Genomic DNA, 27,704 nt, shown 5'->3' with positions numbered 1-27,704 from the left:
AAGTCATTTTTTTAAAATGATTTTATAGCTCTTTAGTTGAGGTCCATTTATGTCATGCTCTAATCTTGATACAAATTTTTCTCAGTCTTGTCTTCTGATTTTCCTGGTATCTCTTCTTGTTATTGCTCTGATTCTTTTATATTTTATTTCATTTCTTTTGGTTCTGTTGTTTAACCATTTAAGGTACACTTCTTTCTTATTAAAGATTCTATTTCTGGGTTCCAGATTCTGAGTCCTTTCCTTTTTCTTTGCAGTTTGGTTCCTATGGCTTCATATGCTGTTTGCTTTATTATTTGTTTAATGTTTTGCCATTCATTTTCTGTATCTGTATCTTCATTTTTTTTCTTTGTATGATTTGTAAGTCTTCTTTGATATAGTTCTCTGATACTATCTTGCTGTTAAAGTTCTATCTTAAATTGCTCATGCTTTTATTTTTGTGTTCTTGTATTGTTTCTATTTCTCTGGTTTGGGATCTTAATAGTACTGATTAATAAATAATGGTCTGAGTCAATATTGCATCCTCTGTATACTCTGCAATTTCTTACCATCTTTAATTTTTCACCCACTGTTATATAGCCAATGATGCTTTTATATTCTATGGCTTCCCATCTATATCTTTATGTTTAAAGAAGCTGTTGGTGATTTTCAAACTATTATAGGCCACAAATTCCCTTAGTTCTCTTCCATTGTTATTTTTGGTATTTTCTCCTTGATTACCTAATTAAATCTACATGTATTTGATCCAATTCTAGCATTGAAATCGCCTGTAATGAGTAAGTAGTCTTGAACACAAATAAACAAGACTACTTAATCATTGCAGGTGATTTCAATGCTAGAATTGGATCAAATACATTTAAAGATTTTAATAAATTTAATAAAGATTTAAAAATAACCACAGTAATTTACTTTAATGAAATAAAGGTACAAATATTTCGTACTGAAATTAACAGTACATGATCAGTGTAGATAACAAACAGTTCAAAGGAATGGAATACAAAGTACATAACAGTCAGTGGATTACCAATTAAAAAACTATTGCTGCATGCTAAAAATTAATAGTAATAAAATATTATTAAATAATTCTTAAAAACTATTTCTTTTATGGTTACATAAGAATCTCCCAAACTTTTTTTTTTTGGCGGGGGGGAGACAATCATTTTGATTCCAATTTTTGCTGATGTAAAAGGGCTTTGCAACTTTCTTTGAAAAGGCATTCATATTTAAACTTGCATCTATGGAGAAGACAAGCTTTATCCCACTGGATATTGTGTTTAATGTCAATACTATGTTGTACCAGACCAGACTTTAGAGGTTTCATGTATTTTATATAATACCAATGTTCCTTCATTCTTTGTTTTTTCCACAGAATGGCCTGTTTGTCCAAAGTATGTTAAATTACATTCATATGGTATCTGGTAAATGCCAGCTAATGATAGAGGTGCCAGTTTGTCTTTTGTAGATGGCAATGAGTGAGAAATTTTGTTGATAGGAAAATATGTGGGAATATCTCATTCCCACATATTCGGTTTTGAGATGCCAGAAATATAAGGGATTGGAACCTTGCAGTCTGAAGAATCCTGAGGTGTTGGAACATAGGAGTCACAATTATCTGCTGGATTTGATTAATGTTGTAACCATTAAATTCTATTAACTTTTTGATAGTGAAAAGTTCTTCTTGTAAGCTTGAAGGAGAAGAGCACACTTTATGTTCTCTGTTAATTAAAGACTTGATAACACCAATTTTTTGAGAGATGTGATGAGCAGACTTTTGATGAATGTATCTGCCAGCGTAAGAAGGATGTCCAAGAATGGTTAACCAGCAGCCTTTTCTTTTTCCATGGTGAACTGAGTGCATGGGTGAGGGCTATTGGTCTGTTGTAGGAATGTAGCAAGTTCCTCTTTAGCATGTGGCCAAATAGCAAAGACATCATCAACATAACGAAACCAAAGAGAGGGTTGGGAATGAATGGATGCGAACAAGGCATCTTCCAGAGGGCTACCTATGGCAGTACCTTCAACTTGTTTATAGATTTTGTTTTTCCAGCTGAAATATACTGAATGTATAACAAATTGAAAAATCTTTGCAATATCTGGAGGGTAATCATCATCATAGTGAATTGACAGTGTCAGATAATGGGATATTGGTAAAGAGGGAAACAATATCAACACTGACAAACAAGTCACTCTTGTGTTTGAACATCCTTGATTTGTTCAAGAAAATGTGTCAAATTTTTGATGAAAGATCTGGATTGTCCACTATGGGCAGTTAATGAACGTGACAAAAATTTAGCAATTCTATAAGTGGGAGAGTCGATACAATTTGTGATTGGTCTTACTGGATAACCTTCTTTATGAATTTTTGAGAGGCCACATAAATGAGTTCTTCCAAAATGAGTGTGCAACTTGTCCATGGTATTTTGATCCCAATGACAACTTCATCAAGCAGCTTATTTGGTTGTTTAATTTGCGATTTTGTAGGATTATGATTGATTTCTTGATAGGTGGAGGTATCTAGCAAAAGGTCTACTTTCTCTCATAGTCAGCCTTATCCATTACCACTACTGTTTTTCCTTTATCAGCTTTCGAAATAGATATATCGCTATTTTTTCTTAATGAGGGTAGCGCATAGGTTTCAACATTCGATAAATTACATGGAGGTAATTTGCTTATCGTGGTTATCGTGTAATTTATTATTTATAGTTATGCCACCGGTACCTTTTTAAAGATTAGACTTATTATCCTTCACGGGAAAGAATTCATTAAACAAACAGGCAAGTTTGCAAAATTATAAATTTTGCAAGGTAAGCTTCACTAACTGATTGCATTTTCTCAAAAAATGCTATGATACAAAAATTATTCCTACATTTAGAGAAACTATTCGGTCTCCTGGAGCTCACACAATTTATATTCGTGCAAGTTTTTCCTTAATACAGAACCAACTTTGGGCGACTAAAAAAGATTTGGCATCTAATATTCATTCAATTTTGGATCTTGAAAGAAGAATTTCAGCTGTCCTGGATGACGAATTACTGGATATCATTCTTCGTGTTTCTAAACATTCTTTAATTTTTTCTTATGAAAAACATTCCTCCAAACTGAATGCAAAAATATGAATCTTTATATTGTAAGCAAAAGAATAAAATTACCTCTGACAACACTCCTACGAATAAATGGATTTTGAATATTTCTGGACGCCCTTTATCTGACGCTGAAACTAGTGCATTAGCTAAAGGCCTTGACTTTGCTGTAGTACCTAAATGCATCACATATCTCATTTTTTTTTTGCATAACATCGAACGCAATCGGTCTCCATGTAATTTATCGAATGCTGAAACCCATGCACTAACCTCATTAAGAAAAAGATAGCAATATATCTATTTCAAAAGCTGATAAAGGAAAAGCAGTAGTGGTAATGGATAAGGTTGACTATGAGAGAAAAGTAGACTGCCTTTTACAAGATACCTCCACCTATCAAGAAATCAATCATAACCCTACAAAATCACAAATTAAACAATTAAATAAGCTGCTTGATAAAGTTATCAGTTGGGATCAAAATACCGTGGACAAGTTGCGCACTCATTTTGGAAGAACTACTCGTTTATATGGCCTCCCAAAAATTCATAAAGAAAGTTATCCAGTAAGACCCATCGTGAATTGTATTGTCTCTTCCACTTATAGAATTGCTAAATTTCTGTCACGTTCATTAACTGCCCATACTGGACAATCCAGATCTGTCATCAAAAATTCGACACATTTTCTTGAACAAATGTTCGAATACAGGAGTCTGACTTGTTAGCCAGTTTTGATATTGTTTCCCTCTTTACCAATATTCCATTATCTGACCCTCTGGATTACCCTATGATTACCCTCTGGATACTGTAACCTTTAAATTTTAGTATGAGTATATTCATTCATATTTATTTATGAATTATTTTGTGAATACTTTTATATTCATTGTACATGAATTTTATGTGTATTATATATGCAATTTTTTATGCAAATATTATGATTTTTACATTCTTTTTAGTGTGTGTAAAAACCTTGTGCACAATTTTCTGATAGCAAGTGTTTTTGCCCCAGTGGTTTCTAATGTTACAGGTCAGGGAATAACAGGCATTAGTGCATTCTGTTTTCATTCCATTCTCATGTAACTGTCCTGTGTTCACTCTAATATGAGATACTCAGTGTTTCACATTGAATGTATATAACAAGTATATGTATGTAAACAAGTTCATGTCTAGATTATCATTGCTGAGACAAATTAGGAGGCTACAAATATCAATATCCAATCTTGTTGTTGGATATTGAACATCTTTATTGTAAAGAATTTGTCCTAAATTGTTTTCTAATCATATTTAGACATTTCATAGAACCCTTATGAAAACAAAACTGTAGATTACAATTTATAAGGCAGTACAAAAAATTATCTGCAGTACTCTGAATTATTATTACTCCACTCTCTTCTAGAATCATTACAAATCATCTTAAACAGTGAATCAGATCTGCTAAACATGCAGCAGTAATACTGCAGTACAATAAATTACATCAGGTGACACAACAGCAAGAAAATCTATATGCAATATTTTATATCGAAAGCATTGTTTTTGAAAATCATTTCATACTTAATTTATCTGAAAACCTCAGCAATGACAAGTGTAAAGTCAATTTTATTATATGTAAGTAGTGGGCTGAGGTAGTGTACTAAAACATTAAATACTTTGGACGGTGGGGGGGGGGGGGAGGTATTAGAACTGGTTGGGAATTATTTGCAAAAGTAGTTATAATTCAGATCAGATGTTGGTGGTGGCAAGGTGAATTGGAATAATTAAAGATCACCATAAATTATCACTTGGTCTATATAGTGTTTTGGACATTTTCAGAATATTTTACAGTGAGTTAGCATGTGATATTATTGAAATATACATCTTACAAAGAAAAAAAAAATTATGCTGAACTTTTGTTTCTTTTAAAACCTAGTCTTTTTCATTTTTAAAATTTGAAAGTAATACAGTTTAACATTTATTAGAACTTGGATTAAGAAAAAGCACTAATCGGCTGCTTCTCTGTGATGAGCGAGAAGTTTTAGTTAGAGTGAAGAAACCGGTTTTGTTAAAATCATCAGTTTTATTTACATAATGCTGATTCTATGGCATGATTTTATGCCATTTTTCTTAATTCCTTGCTTATTGCAATTACTGAAACATTCAAGTCCATTACAAACGCCTTTTTTTTTATTGCTGATTTTGTTGTATTCCATCACAACAAATGTGATGGCGGGATATTCATCCCATCACTATCCCCAGAAAGAGATAGTGATGGGATTACCATATCATAGCTAATTACTAAATACTGTTAAGTAATTAGTTGTGACATAACTTAAAATAGAAGAGCAACAGAAAGTGGCAATTACCAATTGATGTAATATGCAGAATTTGAATCATTTAATAGCAAATATGAAAACTTGGAAATTGTTAGCCTCCCCCCCCCCCCCCATATACCATGCTTTCTCAGTTGAAGCTTTCAATTACCCAACCTTGAATGAGTTATTGTCAGTTGACTTCTAGTACAGCACAATGTATATGTACTTTGATTACACAACATGCATATTGCACGCACACACCAACTTTGATATGTATGTGCAAATTTTGCAGAAGACACAAAATTGATTAAATATTATTAGTGGGTGATACATGGTGTAGAGTGCCCTCCAGGGAGTCTTTTGTAGACATCCATGGAGATGTCACTTAATATTAGATGACTGATACTTCATCCAGGCTGATGCCTGACTGAAATTTTACAATCCCTGTCTGTCATTCATAAAAGTAGAACTGAAATATCAAACTACATATCTAGCATTTTGAATTATTTTCAAGCCATGAAAATAATCACTGCTTTCTTTTCAGTAATAAATTTAGCATTCATGTAATGTTGCTTTGTTTTGAAATACTTTTTTTTGTTTCATCCATACAAAATGAAATTAATTTCTCCTGTGAATATTGTATAGCAAAAAAATATCAAAAGATAGAATTTCCTCTATCAAATTTGAAGTTAAAACAGTTGTCATGAGCTCTCTCAGATGTTACAGATGATATTTTATTTTAACAGTATTGATTGCAACACAGAATGGTAAGAAAATAACTTATTAGCTGATATTTCACTAGTATTGTATCTGGCATCTTCAGAGCACAAGAACCATTTGTCATAGTATATGAATCAGTTTGGTATAACAGCGGGATTAGTTTAAAAAAAAAAAATTAATGACGACAACACAAGGAATTAAGTCCTAATTGGTGCCATCTATTGTTGGAAAAAGAGAAAACAAGATGATCGGTACCTCATCTAGGCTATGATAGTATAGTATCCTAACTCAGAGCTAGATCTGTCTGTTCCAATGATAATGCTTTTACCACTGAATTCACTTGCATCACACTTTCTTAGCCAATGGCTATAATCCCCATAGGATAGAAAAAATGCTAAATGCTCATCGGAAATCCCCCTCCATTGCCTATCACACAAGGCTACAGCAAAACTGTTATCATCCCATACATTAAAGGCACAACTGAAAAAATATCTAGAGTGCTTGATAAATATCAGCTATACACAATATTTAAACTATGTCAGATTGGTAACTCTCATCCATTTGCCTAAAGGAAAACTATCACATCCAGGAGTTTATGAAGTGCCCTGTTCTTGTGACTTGGCTTAGCTAGGAAGTAAACTAATGACATCTCATCTGGTGAGGGGGGGGGGGTGATGCATTCAGCACTATCGTTATGGCAACTCAGGTCTTGCAGACCATGCTTAGATATTCTTTCGCACAGGATCAAATGGAAGAAATAAGTGCTACACAGAAGTCATACGTCAGAGAGATTATTTTTGGAATCAACAGCAGCTTTAAAACATACTCCAAATCTCAAGTATAGTATGGCTGTTTTAAATTTACCAAACATTTGGGAGACAGTAATTTAAAGATCTAATTAATACTTTTTTTTTCAACAAATAGATTGTGCCAGTTAAGACTTTGGTTCCTTTTGTCAATTACAATTTTTTAAACTAGCCCCACTGTTATACAAATTGTTTCGTGTACTGTGACAAACTATTCTTGTGCATCTGAAGATGCTGGATATAATGCCAATGATATATCAGCTAATAAGTTAATAAATTTATTATTCTTATTATATTTTAATACCATTAAAATAAACTAACGTATACTGCCAACACAAGCCTTTCCATAGATAATGTCCAAAAAACGTAAGACTTATTGATAACCTGACCATAGATATTTAATTCGTATGTATGTTCGTACAAGCCTACTGGTTTCAAGGCTTGCACAGTACACAAAAAAAAGCATTAGTGCTACGTACAGGCAGCAACCTAAACAGAAATCAAGGGGCCATACTGAACAATACTTGGCAAATCTAATTAATTCTCTCAGTCCAACAGAACTACAGTACGTGAATAATCATATTACGCGTGTTCATGATACTTAGTAGAAAGTCGCGATTCATACAGACATTTCATGTAAAATTGTAGCTACCTAACAGGTACTAGAGTTTTTTGTATTCTTAAACTTTTTTTGGTACTGTGCATGCCTTGAGAAAGCTAGTCAGTTACTAGCGAAACCAGTAGGCAATATTGTACGAATGACCAAAAATATGTATAAGTTAAACAGATAATGTTTATCATTGAAAGAGTCAAGGGCAAGAAGGTGATTTGAGTGAAAGTTGAAAAATGTCATTGGTTTGATTGTATTGTTTGATCTAGTTCAGTCATCAGGATAAGCAGTAGTGCTCAAATTATGTATTCTCTGGAGATTTTATTGGGGCCAGATTAAGATTTCAGAATAGTGACTGGGAACTTGGATGCTAAATTTTCTGATTTAAGTACAGCAAGATTTTCTCTTTATAAGAATCTTATGTAATGTATTGATCTTTAGTAGACTAGAACTGACCTTCATATTACTATAGTATAATGCTCTACTGCTAGTTTTTGCACAGTATCTTACCAATTGGCAATTTTAGTTAGGTTGAATTGTAGCTTAGAGGTCCAAATTTTGTTGCTATATGGAATTGAGTCAAAGGATAAATGATTCAGCTACTTGTACAACAGTTTATACCATGGTAGAAATACTCAAATCATACTACTAGAGTGTAGTAAAATAACTGTTTAAAATTGAATGACTTGTTCTGCTGAACAGTGATCAAGCTAAACAATTAAGTTTTTAGAATCTGTAGATCCTAATGATCAAAGATTTTTTATTTTTATTTTTTTATTATTTTTTTTAGCACTTTTGTGCTAAGATAAACTTGAAACACCTGATCTTTTAGTATTTCACTTCTGAAACTCCCATTTGAAGTGAAGTAATTCTAATGCTATATATTGAACATTTTTGAGTGTCTGTGAATGTTTGCTATTCTCTGTCCAAAGTACGAAGACTTTATAAATGAAATTATAAAGTCTTCTGATTTGTGCTTAAGTAGGTTTGGGCATCTCAAATAATATAGAAACAACACTTATCTGGCTTCTAAAACTGAATTTGATCTTCATATGGAGTGATTTCTCAGTCCATTTCATTGCATGCTGTGCAAAATTTTTGTTTCCATAATTACTAGCAGTGTATGCTGAAGATTCTGGCAAGTTTTTCAAAGAAAAACTTCTGAATCTTGTTTTCCAGCAACACCCAAAATCCTAAATTTATAAACTAATGTTTATAAATCTATTTAGATAGTAGATGAACTTTATCAACCTGTTTATGCCACTATTCTGCTTATTTGTGGAGGCTTGAAGTCCGTGGCAGGGATTTTGCTAATACCTGTTTAACCTGTAGTACTGTGTAGGTTTACAAAGTTTTATTGATGGAATTATAATTAAATTCTTGTTGTATTATTAGAATAAGAAATCTTTAAATGAAGCTTTAATAATTTTGTGACTGGCTGTAGAAACCGATGATTACTCATCAGTCATTACATTAAGGGCATCTGATGCGCATGCATACAGGATGCAAGCTAAACTAGCCCTCTGTATGTCTAAAACAAACTGCATCATTGCTAATCATAACAAATGCTAATCCTAGTTACTCGTGATAAAAATATTCAAAAAGGACACTTAAGGATTCATGATTCTTTAGTTTGTGATTACCTTAGAGACCTGGTCACGTTTTGGGATTTTTAACCACCACATGTTTCTGGGAGCTACTTTTGCTTCAGGTTAAATTTGAACTGATTGACCTTGAATTTTGTTAATTAAATGGATTTGAAAACTAGTTCAGATATGTTTAATCCTTTATTGGGTTAAATTGCATTACTGAGAACTCAAGATAAGTTGAATGCCAGGTAGATTATAGATATCTTTAGATAATCAATGTTCTGTTTAAGGTTTGGGTGGTTGAGTATCTAGCAGGTCTCCTTAACATATTTGTGAATTGTTATATTTCTGTTGAATCCATATTGGTAGAAAAGAAATAATCCATTGATTTCAGGGTGTATAATTAGCAAATGATTAAGAGAATTTTCACATTCAGATGGCACATTGAACCAGTAAGATATAGGGAATTATGCATGAGTAGAGAATGATGGATGTCTTTGTTTGACACTTCTCTTCATTCTACTTCAAAATGGCACTCTAGTGTTAAAAGTTCTAGGGAAAGCATCCATTCATTGTATATGCATGGATCAGTTATGAATTTTGTCTTCCCTTTCAGCAGTTTTGAAGTGTCATCAAGTAGTGCAACAACTAATTATTTACATTCTTATTAGTGAATTAAACCTTTGCATAATAAACAGTATACTTGAAATATTTAATAATTATTGTAAAGTGATTTTTAAATTAAATCGGTGAAATTCTCACTGAATATAGTGATAAGAAAAGATGTTCATACATTTGGAGCAAAATGTGGAAGTATAAAACTGGAAGCTTGTAAATGAAGACACTTGTATACTGAACTTACAACTATAATGAAAAATGCTTTAATCGGGAGTTATGAAGAGGATGTAGAACTGCTTATGGATTTTCATGAATCAGTGCAGTAACCCTGTAACATAGGCAGTAATTATGGATGATGCCAGGATATGGTTTGTTCACTGAACTAAATCAAGATGGAAATGAATTACTGTAAGTAGGATATAGTTTTCAAAAGCTAAACCAAAATTTAGTATTCAATGAACTACATTTCATCTTTTGTATACATAAAGAGGACAGTGTATTATACATGGGCTCACCAAAACCAGTTGCCCTCCCCACACACAAAATACTTGCCACCACTGCCTTTCTTCTCTGAAGATTATGGGTGGATTATTGCAGTTAACTGTCTCCCAATTCTGTATGCAGTGCTATAGAAGCAATTAGCTGTATTAAATAACTTTAGGCTGATTAGTTTAACAATGTGATCATTAACCTGTTCATGCAGGCAAGAAGACTCATTTTGCCCAGCCATGTTTTTTTTCTCCCCCCCCCCCCACATATCGTGACTCAGGTTTTAACCAAATCTGCATTGGGGGGGGGGGGGTTAGGGTGTATTGGAAAACAAGGAAAATGCTATGTTTAGTTGGTTTAATGTACTGTGCACTAACATTAAGCAAATAACACTTGATGTTTCAACCTCTATATTGAGGTCAACATCAGAACAACATACATATGTACAAGCTACATGTCACTACACAAAAGTAAGCTAAATCTATGAATTTAATTTATTTTTTCACCAGAGGTCAGGCTAGCATTAACGATTAACAAAGTAGTTAGATTAAGCTTATTTTCGTGTAGTGTCATGCAGCTTGTTCATATGCATGTTATGACTGCGATAATTGAAACGTCAAGTATTATTTGCTTAATTATAAGTAAAGTAATTGCTCTAACACATTTTTTTTGTCTCCATAAATCCTACACAATGAGGAAAGAACAGGTGTGAATAGAAATTTCATTACTGGCAAATTATTAATAATTTGCAATTGTTGCTAGGGTAAAGAAAGTTACATATGATCTTATAAAATCTAGACATTCATGTTTGCATTTATGAGGGGCATAAATTTTTTTTAGGAAAGATTTGTTTCTGAAATATAAATAACCAATAATAAACAGCTGTATACACATGGGCTTATGAACAGCAAATCATCTTGTACAACTTGTGCTTGTTATATGCATTTGTTTTGTTTATATTTTGCTTTTTCTAATAATTTTTATTAACTAATGATCAGTATACACTTTTTACATAGTAAAATATATAAACATTTCCCATTCATCAGAAATGACCCACCTACTTGCCAATTCTACCCTCATCAAGAGGTTTTTTCCAGTGACATCTTATCAGTAATAGATCGTTTTTTTCTCTCTTTCCCCAGGAATATATGAATTTTTACTATTCATCACATCTATTCTTTCCAATGACCAGAATGAAAATGTCTTATTATAGTTGAAAACATCATCCTGAACAGACACTCTTGTAGATGCAAGAAAGTTATTATTATGTCACTACATACAGTACAGATATTTAGTTACAGTATTCACAATATTGAGTGAAGATTGTAATTAGAAAACCAAAATGAAAATGACCCTACATAATAAAACATCTTTCCTTTCTACACAGTAACTAAATACATTTTGTCCTAACATCCTCTTGCAAATTTTCATTTGCAGAAAATATAGTAATATCTATTTATAATGCAGTCATTAGATGCAGAAGCAAATGATTTATGTGGTTGATTTTTACAAAATCCTATTAGGGGGGGAAAAAAGTTTAACATGCTGTGTGTGTGTGTGTGTGTGTGTGTGTGTGTATAATATACACACACACAGCCCTCTGTTTACGACAGTTCAATTTATGCCGAATCACAAAAATGCTGGATGCCTGCATGTGCTTTCTTACTGTAGTATGCTCAAGACTGTAGAACAAGGAAGTTATCCTCCTGATCTCATTTGAGACTGGGCTCTATTGGAAAAATTTCCATCATGCACCTTCATATCCTGTGAAGACCGTTCTGCTCCAGGTTTTAAAGCTGCAAAAGATACTTACGCTTTTGTTGGGGGTGCAAATGTCTCTGGAACTTTGAAGCTTAAACCAACGTTGGTGTACCATTCACAGACCATGCCTACAAGGGTCTAAAAGCTATGCTGCCATTCTATTGGAAATGGAACAAGAAAGCTTGGGTTACACAAGATGTTTTTATAGATTGGTACACAAATTATTTTTGTCCTATCGTGCTTCGCTTCTGTAAAGAAAATGATTTGAGCCAAGGCAAATCTTGCATAATGCCCCTGGACATTCTCAAAACCTTGCTGAAGTAAGAACACCATTGGATGTCGAGGTTATTTACATGCCCCCAAACACACAGCTTTTGCAGCTGATGGATCAGGGGATTACATCAATCTTCAAAGCCTATTACCTCTGTATAACATTTATGGAAATGGTAATAGTCTTGGACACTTCAGGAAAAACTTAGACTATTGGCAGTCATTCGATATTTTGAAGGGCATTAACAACATCAAGGCAGCTTGGAATGAAGTGTCAGCAAAGTGTTTAAAAGGAGCATGGCAAAAACTTCTTCCAGCATTTATGCACAACTTCGAGGAATTAGAGCAAGAGGAGAATGTTATTGAAGACGTTACGAAGCTTGTGCGAGAGGCGGCATTGGACAATATTACAGTTGAAGATGTGACAGAAGTCTTAGAGAGCCATGATAAACCACTTTCCAATGAAGACTTAAAAGAATTAGCCGAACAATTAAGTTAACATCCCAAGGAGGAGAAAAAAAAAAGGTCCTCTGAGAGATATAAAATGGTCGATTTGCAACATATCCTGTCAAGCATAGAGACATTGACTGATGAACTCTGCGAAATGGACCACAATTGGGAACGGGGGTGAACGTGAAAAGGAGTGTAATTGCATCTATTCGACCTTACACTGAACTCCTTAAAGAAAGAAAAAGAAAATCTAGGCAGTTAATTAACACTGGATACTTTTTAAAAAAAAAAAAAATGCAGGTGATCTGAAACCAGGAACTTCAACACAGAAATGTAATATCTTTTTGAAGTGTCATTTTTTGTATATGTTGTTTTTGTTTTCGTTATTAATACTTTTATTTTAACAAATATGTATGTATTATTATCAAAGCTTTAAATATAATAAAGTTACACATACTTCATGTGCATATTTTTTGACTGCACGGAACATAACTTTGTACCTCCAATTAAAATTGGGTTCGTTTTACGCCAATTCGGTTTATGCCCACATTTTCAGGAATGGAAGTGAGGCGTAAACCAAGGGCTGCCTGTGTGTGTGTAACAATGAATTGGGTTACCCTTTACCATATGTATGTCCCTTGTGCATCAGGTGGGCACATTTTCACAGAATGCTGCTCTCTCTCTCTCTCTCTCTCTCTCTCTCTCTCTCTCTCTCTCTCTCTCTCTCTCTATATATATATATATATATATATATATATATATATTTCAGTGTGTGGTAGATTTAATGAGGAAATTATGAAAATGGAATCTGCTACAATTTTGTATGAATAATGAATTAAGGTTAATGAATACATTCTCTGATAATAAAATATATCATGTTATAATACAAGGGGGAAAAAAATGTAATTTAATTGATATGTATGAAAGAATGATCATTGACTCGGTCAACATAATTATTTTTTAAAAATAATTGAATGACTAAAACCTAGATTTAAGTAAAAATGTTTTAATATTAAAACAGAACTAGTTTCGGCTTGTAACAGCCTTCATCAGGTGACATAAAAGAAAGAAAAAAAAAACACTGAAGCTTAAATAATGAACAACATAGAGAGTCTCTATACATAATTGACATTAAAACGTTGTGGTTGTATTTAAAGCTGTTCTTTCGTTTGTTCTATTGTTGGGAAAGTGCGTGCTAGTAGCATCTCGTGAACGCTATTACATAATTACAGCTGAATGACTATCTGGGAGGTTGTAGCTCAAGTTATTATTTAGATGAACAGGATTAAAGATGATTTCCTTAGATTCCACGATTTTTCTCTCTAGTTCATCATTGCAACGGAAGATGTTAGTAGATTTTTCATAGCAGACTGTGTGACTTTAGTTTTCATCATTAGGATTAGCCGAGAAAAGGATATGACTTGATAATGTCTATGATATGACTTGGTAATGTCCCTCATGTGTTCTTCCATACGGAATTCGACAGATTTCTCTGTCTGCTCAAAAATAAGGAATATCACAATCACACAATATTTTATATACACCAGGGTATTTAAGATGATAAGTTTTTGGGTGACTTATTAAGGAACGGGTTTTTGGAAGTGGAGTGAACAAAGTTCTGATATTGTATTTTCTTAGAACTTTTGCTAATTTATGTGAAGCTGTACTTATGTAAGGAATAGATATATTGCATTTGAATATTTTTTTTTTCTTCTGAGCAATGTCTAAGAGGATTAAGAAGGAATCTTTCAATGATTCTCTTGGAATATCCATTAACTTTGAAAGAAGTTTTGAGATGGTTTATTTCTGTAAGAATTTGATTTGGGTCATCCAAAAGAGAATGGGCTCTATGTCCCAAGGTGGAAATTATTCCAAGCTTATGAGGAGGGAAGTGATGGGACTGACTAAGCAGATATCTGTTGGTATGTGTGGGCTTTCTATATATCGATATTTTGAGTTTACCAGAAGAGTCAGTCAGTTTGACATCAAGAAAAGGCAGGGAATTATCTGTTTCAAGCTCGGCAGTAAACTTAATACTTTGATGTCAGCTATTGAGATGTTCGAGGAAAACCATAAGGAAATTGTGTCCATGGCTCCAAATAATGAAGACATCATCTGCATAGTGTTTCCAAACTTTATATGTTAAAATAAAGGAAGAGATAGCCTTGGTTTCAAAATCCTCTAAATAAATATTTGCGAGTACAGGGGATAAAGGATTACCCATAGCCAGCCCACGATTTTGCTTGTATATAGTATCTTGAAATCTGAAGTAACCGGACTTGATGCAGTGTGTAAGCAAGGCTAACAAATTTTTTTTGGATAGCTTGTCCTTGAGTAATGTTAGGACTTCATCTATTGCGACATTAGTGAACAAAGAAGTTATGTCCAAGCTAGCCATGATTTCATCTTCATTAATTGTTATATCCTTGATGTATGAAACAAATTCTGTAGTGTTCTTGATAAAAGATGGCGACTTGCCTGAAAAACTTTTTGAGGTATTTGGCAAGATATTTTGAAAGGTTGTATGTCGGAGAATTGAAACCTTCTACAATGGGGCATAGTGGGGGTATTCTCTTTATGGATTTTAGGAGCAAAATATGTGAGGAATTAACGGATGGAGAGAGCATAGAGATAAGCGAACATTTCGGGATAATTCAGTGGTTGTTTTATAAAATGCTGTTCCTAATAAAGTGGAACACCACACCTGATACTAAATATTAATTATTATTATTATTATTATTATTATTATTAAACAAGACCTCATGGAGTCAAAGACTCATCTAGGAGGTCCTTTTATCTCACACACATCTCATCATACCGAGTCTTAAACACATTCAAACTCCCTGCAGACACCACACTCTCAGGCAAGGCATTCCAATCATTCACAACTCTGCACGAAAAAAACCTGCCTCTCACTCCCCTACTCACACCCTCTTTATACAGTTTCCAGGGATGACCTCTGGTTCTCCCCTGATCTCCCACTATTCTCTGTAGAACTTCTCCACCATTGATCCTATAACAACCCCATACCAACTTGTAGGTCTCTATCATATCTCCCCTCTTCCTTCTCTCCACTAGACTCTGCAAATTACATCTTTTCAATCTTTCCTCATACTCGACATTCCAGAGGTCAGAAACTACCTTAGTCAGTCGCCTTTGGACCCTTTCCAACATCTCTTCATCCTTTTTAAAACCAGGTGACCAAATCTGGGCACAATAGTCCATGTGTGGCCTAATCAAAGCCTTATACAATGGAACAAGAATCTCCCTACTTCTACACGTCAATGTCCTCCTCATCATTCCCAGAAGTCTTTGTATTGTCTTCACAATTTTGGCGATGTGTCCCCTAAATTTTAGATCCTTATCCACTATCACTCCCAGATCTCTTATTTCCTCTACTTCCAACAATATATTCTCACCAAGCATAAATTCTGCATCCCATCTTTGTTTTCCAAATTTTAAAACCTTACATTTTGCAACATTGAACTCGCATCCCCATTTGCTTGCCCAATCACTCAATTTATTCAAGTCTTCTTGCAAGGCCACAACATCTTCACTACTCTTTATGGTTCGTCCCAACTTTGCATCATCTGCAAACAACTGAATATCTCCATCCAAATCTTCGCCAATATCATTAATATACAAGTTAAATAGTAATGGCCCTAAAACAGATCCCTGAGGCACCCCACTAGTCACTTTCCTTTTCCTGGATATTGCACCCCCATACACAACTTGTTGATACCTATCAGATAGCCAGTCTCCAATCCAATGCACTAATCTAATATCCAACCCCATCTGCTCTAGTTTGACTGTCAACTTATCATGAGGTACTCTATCAAAAGCTTTTGCGAAATCCAAGTATATTACTGTGTATCCTTCTCCTCTGTCCAAGGAAGTAGTCACTTTATTGTAATAAGTAAGTAGATTACTAAAACACGACCCCCCCCTTTAGCAAATCCATGCTGTCCATCAAAGATTATACCATTGTTGTCAACCCAACTCTGGATCCTAGTTCTCACAAGCTTCTCCAACAACTTAACCACAACACCTGACACACAGATAGGCCTATAGTTTGATGCTTGAGTTCGATCACCTCCTTTATGAAGTGGCACAATCTTGCCCTCCTTCCACTCTTTAGGGACTTAACCAAGTGCAAGACTCGTATTAAAAAATATGTCAAGGTAGGTGTCAACTCTCTGGCACATTCCTTCAGAATACGTGGTGATATATTATCAAGTCCCACAGCCTTATTTACATCTAGTTTACTCAACTCCCCAAACACCTTGCTCACTTACAGTCAGTCTCTCCTCTCCATCATCAACTGCTCTTAATCTCTCCATGAAGTCACATTCACAAGATTGAAAGATCTTTATGAACTGCTCATTAAGTATCTCCCACACATTCTGCAACAGCTGTCTCTATACCATTTTCTCCAATCAATGTCATCCTTCCATAATCATTCTTTCTTTTGCTGGCTACATATCGAAAGAACTCCCTAGGATTCTTTTTAGCTTCATTAGCTAACTGCTGTTCATACCTCTCTTTAGCTACTCTCACCAACCAAGTCACCCTCCTTGCCTGGTCTTTGTAGACCTCATGAAATTGGTTACTTCCACTTCTCTTATGCTGCTTCCACAATGCCCTTTTTCTCTGTATTGCATGCTTTATCTCTTTATTCATCCATCTCACACCTACCTTATTTAACCTTCTCACCCGTGGTATACATTTAGACATTGCATCCACTAAATATTTTTTGAAAATCCCCCAAGCTGCATTGATCTCTTTTCCAGCTAATTCCTCATTCCATGCTACACCTGCAAGCTGTCTCCTGAGCTCTTCATAATTACCCCCCTTGTAGTTCCACATATACCCTTTTTTCACAGGGGTCCTTGCACTGCTGGCAGCCACCCAAGTAATCACCTCATGGTCACTTTCACCAATTGGTGGATGATTTGATACCTCATTGATAATTACATCCTCCAATGAGATGACCAAATCCAAGACCCTTAATCCTCTTGTGCTCTCTGTTACATACTGTCTGAGGTAATTATCCCTCAAAAACTCAAGAAACTCATTTTCTTTAATTCCAGTTGCTATCTCTTCATTCCAGTCTATATTGCCATAATTAAAATCACCCATAATGATCACCCTTTTCTTATTTGCTTGGCTTATTTGACTATACATTTCACTATCACCACCATCCACATTACCATGTCTATAACAACATCCCACCAAGTACTTGATTCTATTCACCTCTATCTCACACCATACTGCCTCAAAACCACTGGCCCCATTTCCCTCTTGCATCTCTACCTTGTATGGACTTAACTCTTTCTCTATCATCAATAGCACTCCCCCTCCCTTTTTACCCCTTCTATCCTCACGAAACACATCATACCTTTCCATCTCTATTCCTGTCAGGATGTCATCCTCATTTAACCGTGTCTCACTTATTCCGACAATCTCTGGGTACACAGACGCAATTAGTGCAACCATTTCAGCTGCCTTGTTTCTTATACTTCTAGCATTGGTATACAAACGCAACAACTCATTTCTCCCGGCTACTCAAAAGAAGTGGTTTGACAGAATGGATTAATGAAGACAAAAAGAGCAAATATGAATTGGTACCTGGAATATAAATGATCACTAACAAGAATTGAACTTGAACATTCAAATTTGTGCAATATCAGACAAAGAAATGTCAGATATATGGCCAATTTGCAGTTTATAATATATAGAGTAGAACACGTGAATAATGATACATAAAGAAAACAAGTACAAGCAGAATATTTCATTTTATAACTAAGGATGTAAAAAGTATTAAATATTAGTGTATATAGTCTGAGGAAATGAAGTCAAAACCATAAAAAAAAAATAATAATAATATATATGTTAAAGATACCAAGCTATTTTAAACCTGGTTTTACTCTATTTCCCAAGTAAGCAAACAGACAAACAAGTCAAGTTTGCACCTGCAAGTGTTGCAAGTCCAGCTGACCCTGCATAGTGCAAGACCAAGGCAACTCATGGTAAAAGTAGAATAAGCTCTGATCACTAATCTTAATATTTACCCTTAATGCAAAGCACATCTTCTGGAAGAGATGTATGATGCTTTGTATTAAAGGCAAGTAGCCACTACCCAGACCGGTTTTGACCTTTATTGAGATCTCATCAGCGGGAGCCAGGCTAGAAATACCAAGATTTTAGTAATACAGAGCTTATAAGTATTTTACCAGAACAAGTTACCATAAGGTGTTTTAACCTTATTAAATAAAAATCTCAGGAGATATAAATGTAGAAAGTATTTTACCTTGGGTATAATAAATGTCAAAAGATACCAAGCTATTTTAAACCTGGTTTTACTCCATTTAAAACACCTTATGGTAACTTGTTCTGGTAAAATACTTATAAGCTCTGTATTACTAAAATCTTGGTATTTCTAGCCTGGCTCCCACTGATGAGACCTCAATAAAGGTCGAAACTGGTCTGGGTAGTGGCCACTTGCCTTTAATACAAAGCATCATACATCTCTTCCAGGAGATGTGCTTTACATTAAGGGTAAATATTAAGATTAGTGATCAGAGCTTATTCTACTTTTACCATGAGTTGCCTTGGTCTTGCACTACGTGCAGGGTCAGCTGGACTTGCAACACTTGCAGGTGCAAACTTGACTTGTTTGTCTGTTTGCTTACTTGGGAAATGGAGTAAAACCAGGTTTAAAATAGCTTGGTATCTTTACCATTTACCGAAAGTTTGGAAAAGATATGTTGATGGCATTTTCATTGTTTGGAATCACGGGCACACATCTCTCATAGATTTTCTTAATCATCTTAACATCCAACATCCTAATATAAAATTTACTGCTGATCTAGAAAATAACTCCTTGCCTTTCCTGGATGTCATGCTTACATGTTGCTCTGAAAGATTAAAAATCTCTATATATAGAAAACCTCATACCATTAGATATCTGCATAACTTTCTCATCATTTTCCACCACAAAAACTTGGAACTGTATCTACCTTAGGACACAGAGCACACTCTCTCTTGAATGAACTACAAAAAGAAATAAATCAACTCTCTTATCTTTAAACAAAATGGTTACTCTGAAAAAACGATTAAGAAATTTCTTCTGGATCCTCCTAGACAGTGCACCACAGAAACTATTAATTTTAAAGGCAGCATCTCCATCCTATACATTAGCACAGTCTCTAACAAATTAGCAAAAGTCCTTAAAAAATATAACATCAAGGCATTCTTCACCACACTTCCTAAAATCCGTTCTCTAATCAGCCATCCAAAGCCTCCTCATCACAACCTAAAATATCCAGGTGTATATAAATTATGGTGCGATTGTAATATCCCTTATTTTGGACAAACTAACAAATCTGTTGAGCAACGTATAGAAGAGCATAAAAGAGACATCTCTTACAAAAGATCACATGCAACTGCGTTATCCAGTCATGTTCTTTTTTTCAAATAATCCTAATGATGATCAACAAAGCCACTCAGTTTGCTTGGATAGATCAGAAAATATTTTTTGCTGTGATGATGAGTTTGAGAGAAAAATTATAGAATCAAGGGAAATCCTTCTGAATCCTGTCCACTTATACAACAATTTGAGTTATAACATCCCAGATAGCCATGCTGCAGAGGAAATTATGAAAATGGAATCTGCTACAATTTTGTATGAATAATGAATACATTCTCTGATAATAAAATATAACATGTTATAATACAAGGGGACAAAAATGTAATTTAATTGATATTATGACTAAAAAGAAATCATACCAGAAAATAGGTTCGAAAGCCAGCAGATGACATAAGTTAATATTTGGAAAGATAAAAAAAAAAATCAGCTAATGCCTTTTTATTCCCGTATACGGGAGTAGGCGAGCCCATTTAGCCCTATCTAACTTTTGGAGACTGAGTGGGCAGTTCAATCTCCACTGGTACCCAATCAGAGACAGATGGCCCAAGGCTATCACTAATTAAGCGGTACGCAGTGAAGAGAGACTGCTCAAATGTGCCGCCATCTCGTGGTCCCTAACACAATATTTTTTTTTTTTTTTTTTAATGTCTGAAATGATGTGGGTTCTACGGTCGATTTTCTTGAGTTTACAGGACGAAAAACCTGAGTTTCCGGGAGGAAAAACCTGCTTGCCCATGCCAGAGATCGACTAACTCGGGAACCGGTCGAAAAAAGGCTTAGAAAAATTTCCTCTAGTCACCGACTAGATTCGAAACCAAACCTTCCTTCGTGTGGCCAAGCATGGTGGTGTGCAAACGCCACATCCACTGAGCTACACAGGCTCTATTTGGAAAGATAAAACTATAAAATACGTAAAATAAAAAAAACTTCTGAAATTTTTGTATATAATGCAGTAAAGAAAACAATATAGAATGCCAAAGACCTTGGTATAAAGAGTGCTTAGTAAAAGCATATCTACAAGATAAATTATATACATCAATATGAAGAGTATGGGACTATGAAGTAAATATAATAAATTTAGTTTAATCCTTTATCCAAGCGTAAACAGAGTTTGCACCTGAAGTATCTTCAGGACTGAGGCAACTCATAGTAAAGGTGGGCCAAGCTCTTATCACCTCAGTCCTAAGATACTTCAGGTGCAAACTTTGTTTGCTTACACTTGGATAAAGGATTAAACTAAATTTATTATAGTCTAACCAAGTGGAAAATAAACTTCCAACAAATATGAAGTAAATAGTTAAATAAGAAACAAAAAAACTATTGAAATAAAATACTGAAAAAAAAAATTGTTTCTATAGTGTCTGTGTCTAACCTCTTCATTTAGAAGGGAGTTTAATTTGTCTAGAAAAGTTTAAAAATGTATTTACATGGACACAGAGGTTCTGTGGTCAATCAGAGATCCGTAAGATATTCCTCTCTATCCGATTGTAGACTGCACTGATTCACCTACGTATCGCATAACCAAATGTTTAGCAAAACTACTGAAATCATATACAAGTATCCCTCATTATATGTGATCTCACTTTACGCGTTTTCTCTATAATGTGATTTTAAAAAAGTTAATTTAAAAAATTGCAACTGGTAGCAATTTTGCAGTCACCCTGTGTGTGGTCACATGACTTTGTGATGCACCGCTTTGATAAGGTAGCATCGTGCTGCATGTCAGTCTCACAGAAGGTGTGGAACTAGTAAGCTCCATTGTTGGAGTCTTCTGCAACGCAAGCATTATGGGGAAAAAAGAGGTAATTGTGATCAAATACTTCCAACACTAAAAAACAGAGAAAACCTATATCACTATAGAAAAAATTAAGTTATAAAGAGGTATGAATGTAATGAGTGCACAGTCGACATAGTGCTACAGGAATTTCAGAATCAACTTTAAGAACAATAAGAAATCAAGCAGAGAAAATGAAAGAAAGTTGTAAAAGTGAGACAAGAATGTTACCAACTAAGATAACACAGATAAGGGCACCAATTATGGAGAAATTGGAAAGGATGTTGGCCTAGCATGAAAATCAACATGCTGTTCCATTATCCACCTTGATTATCCAGGCTAAAGCAAAAAGTTTGATGATTTGAATGCTATAGATCATGATCCTAAAGTGCAATCTTTTGCTGCAAGTCCTGGGTAGTTTGAATGTTTCAAGGTGCGACATGGATTCCATAATCTCAAGCTGACTGGCAAGGCTGCAGGAGCTGATGTTGTTGCTGAGAACTTTCCAGCAAAATTTCTAGTGTAATTCAGGAACATGGTTATTTGCCTCAGCAAATGTTCAATCTCAAACGAAATTTGTGTTTTGTTTATAAGTTTTAAAATAATTCATTCATTAAAATTTCTTTTGCTCACAGGTGTAAAGTTTTCATTTTTTTATTCTTCTGAGGAAATCCCTATCCCAATGCTCCCATGGTAAATTCAACTTGCTTTACGCGATTTCATAGAACCAATTAATCTCATATCTCATAAAGTGAGGGACACCTTTATAGGCGAGTTTTTTTTTTTTTTTAACTTCGGATTTCTTACTTAAAATTGTCTCAATACAACCTACTGATATTATGGGGAGCTTCGATATAGAATTCCTATTTACAAACATACCTCTCAAAGAGACTTTACAACTACTTTCTGAAATATTCTCACAGGATATAGTAATTCTGTTAGAATTCATGATGCATTCCTGATACTTTGTTTGTCAAAACAAATTCTACAACGAAGTAGAAGGAACTGCCATGGGAAGTCCACTCCCCCCTGCTTTAGCCAACTTTTATTTAGGGCATTTAGAAGACATCCTTTTTCAACCTTCATTGTCGGTTAAATAAATAGACATTTTTGCAGTGTGGCCTCACAATATAGATACTTTACCAACATTTTTAGCTACTATAAATACTTTACATCCTCATATCAAATTCACTCTGGAAATTGAAAGAGACAAATTATAATTTTTAGACATTCTTTTCATCTGCTCACCATCAGGTAATTTAACATCAGTTTGTAGAAAACTCTTTCGCTGGACATTATATTCTTCAACAATCTACACACCATCCTTCTCAAAAGACAGGAATCAAAGTGTTTAATTCAAGCTAAGACTAATTATTAAACTCCCCATCATTTACAGAAAGAACTCGAACTATCAAACAATATATGAAATTAAATAGCTTCTCTGAAAGGACTACACATCTGTTTGACTCCTGCAAACTTAACCCAAACAACAAGGAATCAATATGTTGAGTTCAAATCCCATACATCTCTGGCATTTCAGAATAGATTTCAAGAATTCTGAAGAAATATGATTTAGTAGACTTTCATTCCTATTCATTCGAACTGTACTCAAAAAATTTCTTCAAAATTAATCACCAGCCTTTCCATGTTTGTCGTCTATCTTATTTAACCCGCCTTCAAAGATTTAATTCATCGAACTACAGACTGTTATTTTCATGTGTTCTTGAAGATGATGGAAAAGCTCCGTTAATAACTCCCCACCACCACCTGGAGGCCCAGCAATTACAGTCTGACACTATCTAAAGCAAATCATGTAACCAATTGCCATCTTTGGACAAAACCCATTTGTCAGCTTGTCCAAAGAAACTTATGGCCACTCTTGACACTTCCAGAGCATTCCTATACTTAATTACCATCTTAGGTCTGGAAGAAAACTTCTGTGGCTTGCCTGAGAGATGCAGACTTAAATATTAATCACAGTTTTGGTTTTAGTATGTGAATGTTGATTGAGGGATTACTTCTTGCAAACTAGAAGAAAAATCTAAAGTCAGTATAAAGGAAAGAAACTGTCCATTATCTGCACTACAGTTCTGGAACAGCAAGCCATGCCACAAATACAGATCACTGGATTCAGTGGTGAAGGGATCTCCTTTATATAGAAACAGATATACCTAAGACACTTCTAGAATCCACCACAGCACTACAACAGTCTCCAAATCTTAACATGTCTGCCTCACTTTATTAAAAATCTGGGAGGACATCGTAGATCTTCAAGATTCCATCACTTCACCCATAGTGTATTTAGGGCTATAGCATCCTGCCTTTCACCTTTTTTTGTTGGTATGACATGCTTAGTGTATATCTTTATGCCCATGAAGATTACTTTGAGTAACTGGTATCTAAGCATCCAAAAAATATTCACATGCTGCATTAATGTTGTGCTGTCTTTTTAAAAGGAAAACCATGGTTATATTGGAAATAGAGAGGAAGCAACTGAAATGCATTTAATTTTTGTCTCTTGCTAATTGCTGAAGTATCAACATGCATGATGATATTTCAACTTTTATAATCACAAAGTATAAACATATTGGTACTTCATCATGAGCATTCATCTCTCAATAAATTTGATTGCTCTGGCATTGAGGATGGGAGGTTTAGAATTTCTGTGATACTGTGTAACAGGATGTATACTTGCTAGTTGATTGCTATATAGTTTCAAATAAGTGAAGGAAAATAATACTGCTAGACAGGATTGAAAGCATTTCAGTAGCCTATTAAGAGTTTTTTTTAAAGATGTGAGGATTACTGATTAATATTACAAAAATAATTCTCTATTTAACCACCCAACCTGCCACATTGATAAAATATATCAAAAATATTTGCTTCATATCTATATTGACTTCAGTGGATGCTTCATCCATGTACTTATGGATGTATATATATGTCAAGGCCAGTGTGGTGGTTAATGTAAGTATTACATTACCCACCATAAGTATTGTCCAGATTTGGGTTGGTAGATGTTTTGAGTGTATTTGTGGGGGCAGTAAGATTTTTATATAACTCCCCATTTTTAAACATATTAAGATTTTAATCTAAAACATTTCTTCATTTGATTAATAACATGCCATGAGATAAATGTTGACTTCTAAAATAACATGAGGAATCTCTTCTATTTCCTTGAAAAGAAAATGGACAGGAGTTAGAATATCCTCAAGTGATTATTTTCATAAATGTAGGAACAAATGGTTTGACTTTGATATGAAAAAAAAAATGTTATAAGGTTAAAAATTGATTTCTTGTTGAAAGTTTTTCCACTTAGTCATATTATAAATTAAAGATGCCAAGAAATTATATTCTTGGTTTAAAGCAATCCTTTATCCAAGTATAAGCAAACAAAGTTGGCACGTGAAGTAACTTCACGACTGGGCAACTCAGAGGCTAATGACTTCACATCACTTGGAAAGGGTCACTACCCAGGCTGATTTTAACCTTTATTGAGGTCTCATCAGTGGGAGCCAGACCCAGAAGTGATACCAAGGTTGAAGTAATGCAGAAGTCATATTTCCATACACATAATGCATAGCATACATATCCATAAGTATATGTGCTTTGTATTATGGGATACTAAGGCAAGTAATGTGAAGTCATTAGCTTCTATATACGAGCTTCCCAGTCGTGGAGTTATTTCATGCGCAAAATTTGTTTGCTTACACTTGGATCAAGGATTAAACCAAGAATTTCTTGCCATTTTTAATTTAGCGATTTTTTGTTGAATTGCTGAACTCTCTAAACTTGATTCTAATAATATAAACTACTTATTTTATCATAGACCTTGAGATATATTTTTATTTTTTCAGTGTTGCTGTCCATATGTTCTCTGCTTTGTGATCCAAATCCAGATGACCCATTGGTTCCTGAAATAGCTAAAATATACAAGACTGACCGTGAGAAGTACAACGAGTTGGCACGTGAATGGACCAGGAAATATGCCATGTGACCTCATAGTAAAAATGACATAGTGCTTCTTCCATTCACTGTTTCTTTCAGCCTGTTTTTTCCTGTTCTGGTCAGTCAGGTTTCGGGGCCAGTTTTCTTGGATTATGTAGCATCCAGAAAAACAATCAGTGTGATAAGTATTTTTCAGGGGATTGCAAAAGCAGTGTTTGCATAGCTCAGAATACATTAACAGTACTACAGCACAGGTAACCTGGGGACTGCCTCAGGATGGGGAAAAGACCACCACTTTCATTATTATTACTATTGCTTTCTCCCCTCCTTTCCCTAGAATTATTTAGCAGTTATGTGGTGGATACTGGATAATTTTGAAGTTCAGGCAATCTGTCCTGGTAGTACATCAACCACCTTAGCAGCACATCTTTAAAAACAGGTCACACTAGAATGCTCAAAATGTCAAAAGCATTTGGAGAAATGAAGTAACATACAAAAACCAGAACTGGAAACTATCAGCAATTCAGTGGAAGCAATGTCCAAACATGTACTTTGTGTCTTTGTGTAAATTTTTTTTCTTGATGAATATACTGACTTGTGCTGTGTAAATAAATCACTTTTTACATCTGCCAGATTTTTGTGAGTTACTTTTAATTGTAACATTATGCTGAGAACTGCTATTTCTTGTGCATTTGTCAGTGTTATTACATACATCCTGTATTAGAATGTTTGCTATAATGATGTTGCAGGACAGAATTCTGGAAACCATTAAATTTCATTTATGTTAACAACCCTGCTTTATCGAACTTGTTGCACTTTACTATTATGTACAAACATCATCTCTGATTATTGATTTGTGTTGTGCCATCTTATTTTATATAGGGTGTCATGATGGTGTGTGAAATAAAATAACTTATACTACAGTGATGTAATGATATGTGACAGCAAAGAACGAGTTATTATTATTATTATTATTTTTTTTTTTTTGTGTGTGTGTGTGTATGGCTCTGTTCATAACTAGATAGCCACCGTGAGCAAAAACCTGCAAAATGTCCAGAAAGGTGACACCTATTGAAACATTTGTTTCATAAATGTGGGCAGTGGGTTCAAATGCCATTGTGGACATGGGTTTTACATAATTTCTTTAGGCAGTAAATAAATGTCATGAGACCATCACCTTCCTTAGTGGAATCTTCAAGAAGTTCCACATTTGGTCTCTAGAGCAGGGTTTCAATCTAATCTTTAGCTCACTCACTGTGTTAGCATACTGTATGCTTACTTTTCTTAAGTGGGATCCATTTTATTTTATATATATATATATAAAAACCACACCTCTTTCAATCTAATTATTACGATAGTCTGTGATTGATTTATACATCAGCTGAAGTGGAAATGTCCTTAGTCTTTCTGGAATATCATGGTAACCTTCTGTTATTATAGCATTAGGACTTTTCCTCTCTCTTTAAATAATTGAACCAATGAGTGGCCTTTTTCATCAGTGAAATGCTGCTTCAGATAAAGAACTTATACTGCATTCAAATGTCTGAATAAAATCACAGATCCACTGAGTGATATGTCCATTTTTATTATAAACATTTTGTAGTCTCCACACTAGCTAACCATTATAGCATACTATGTGCTTATAACAATTGCACATAGATGATAAATTCTCATAAAACATTAATAAACAAGGTGTGATACTATGAGATTGTTTCACATATTCAGTTAATATCTAAATATTCTATTTATATTGGAATTTAAGATGGCTCACTGTTTATTTTTTTTATTATTATTTTACGGCACCTTCATGGAGTCCGGAAAATCATCGCAGGAGATCCAAATCAACCATCATACAAATCCTATCGTCTCTCCTTGAATCCA

General features: G+C 34.4%; 1 protein-coding gene across 1 annotated transcript in view; it reads left to right on the top strand.

Annotated features, from left to right (window-relative positions):
* The window catches only part of LOC150110465 (ubiquitin-conjugating enzyme E2-17 kDa), a 158,773-nt gene extending 132,318 nt beyond the window's left edge, over nt 1-26,455 (top strand). The window contains exon 6 of the mRNA XM_090399443.1: nt 25,733-26,455. Within this exon, the coding sequence (XP_090255569.1) occupies nt 25,733-25,872 (140 nt within the window). The 3' untranslated portion in view covers nt 25,873-26,455. The remainder of the gene's footprint in view (nt 1-25,732) is intronic.
* The last annotated feature ends 1,249 nt before the right edge of the window (nt 26,456-27,704 follow it).

This window comes from Typopeltis vanoorti, chromosome 1 (assembly GCF_054136105.1).
Source record: "Typopeltis vanoorti isolate ZY-2024b chromosome 1, IOZ_Tvanoo_1.0, whole genome shotgun sequence".
Taxonomy (NCBI): domain Eukaryota; kingdom Metazoa; phylum Arthropoda; class Arachnida; order Uropygi; family Thelyphonidae; genus Typopeltis; species Typopeltis vanoorti.
Note: the sequence above shows the minus strand (reverse complement) of the source record. Positions and strands in the feature narration are given on the sequence as shown.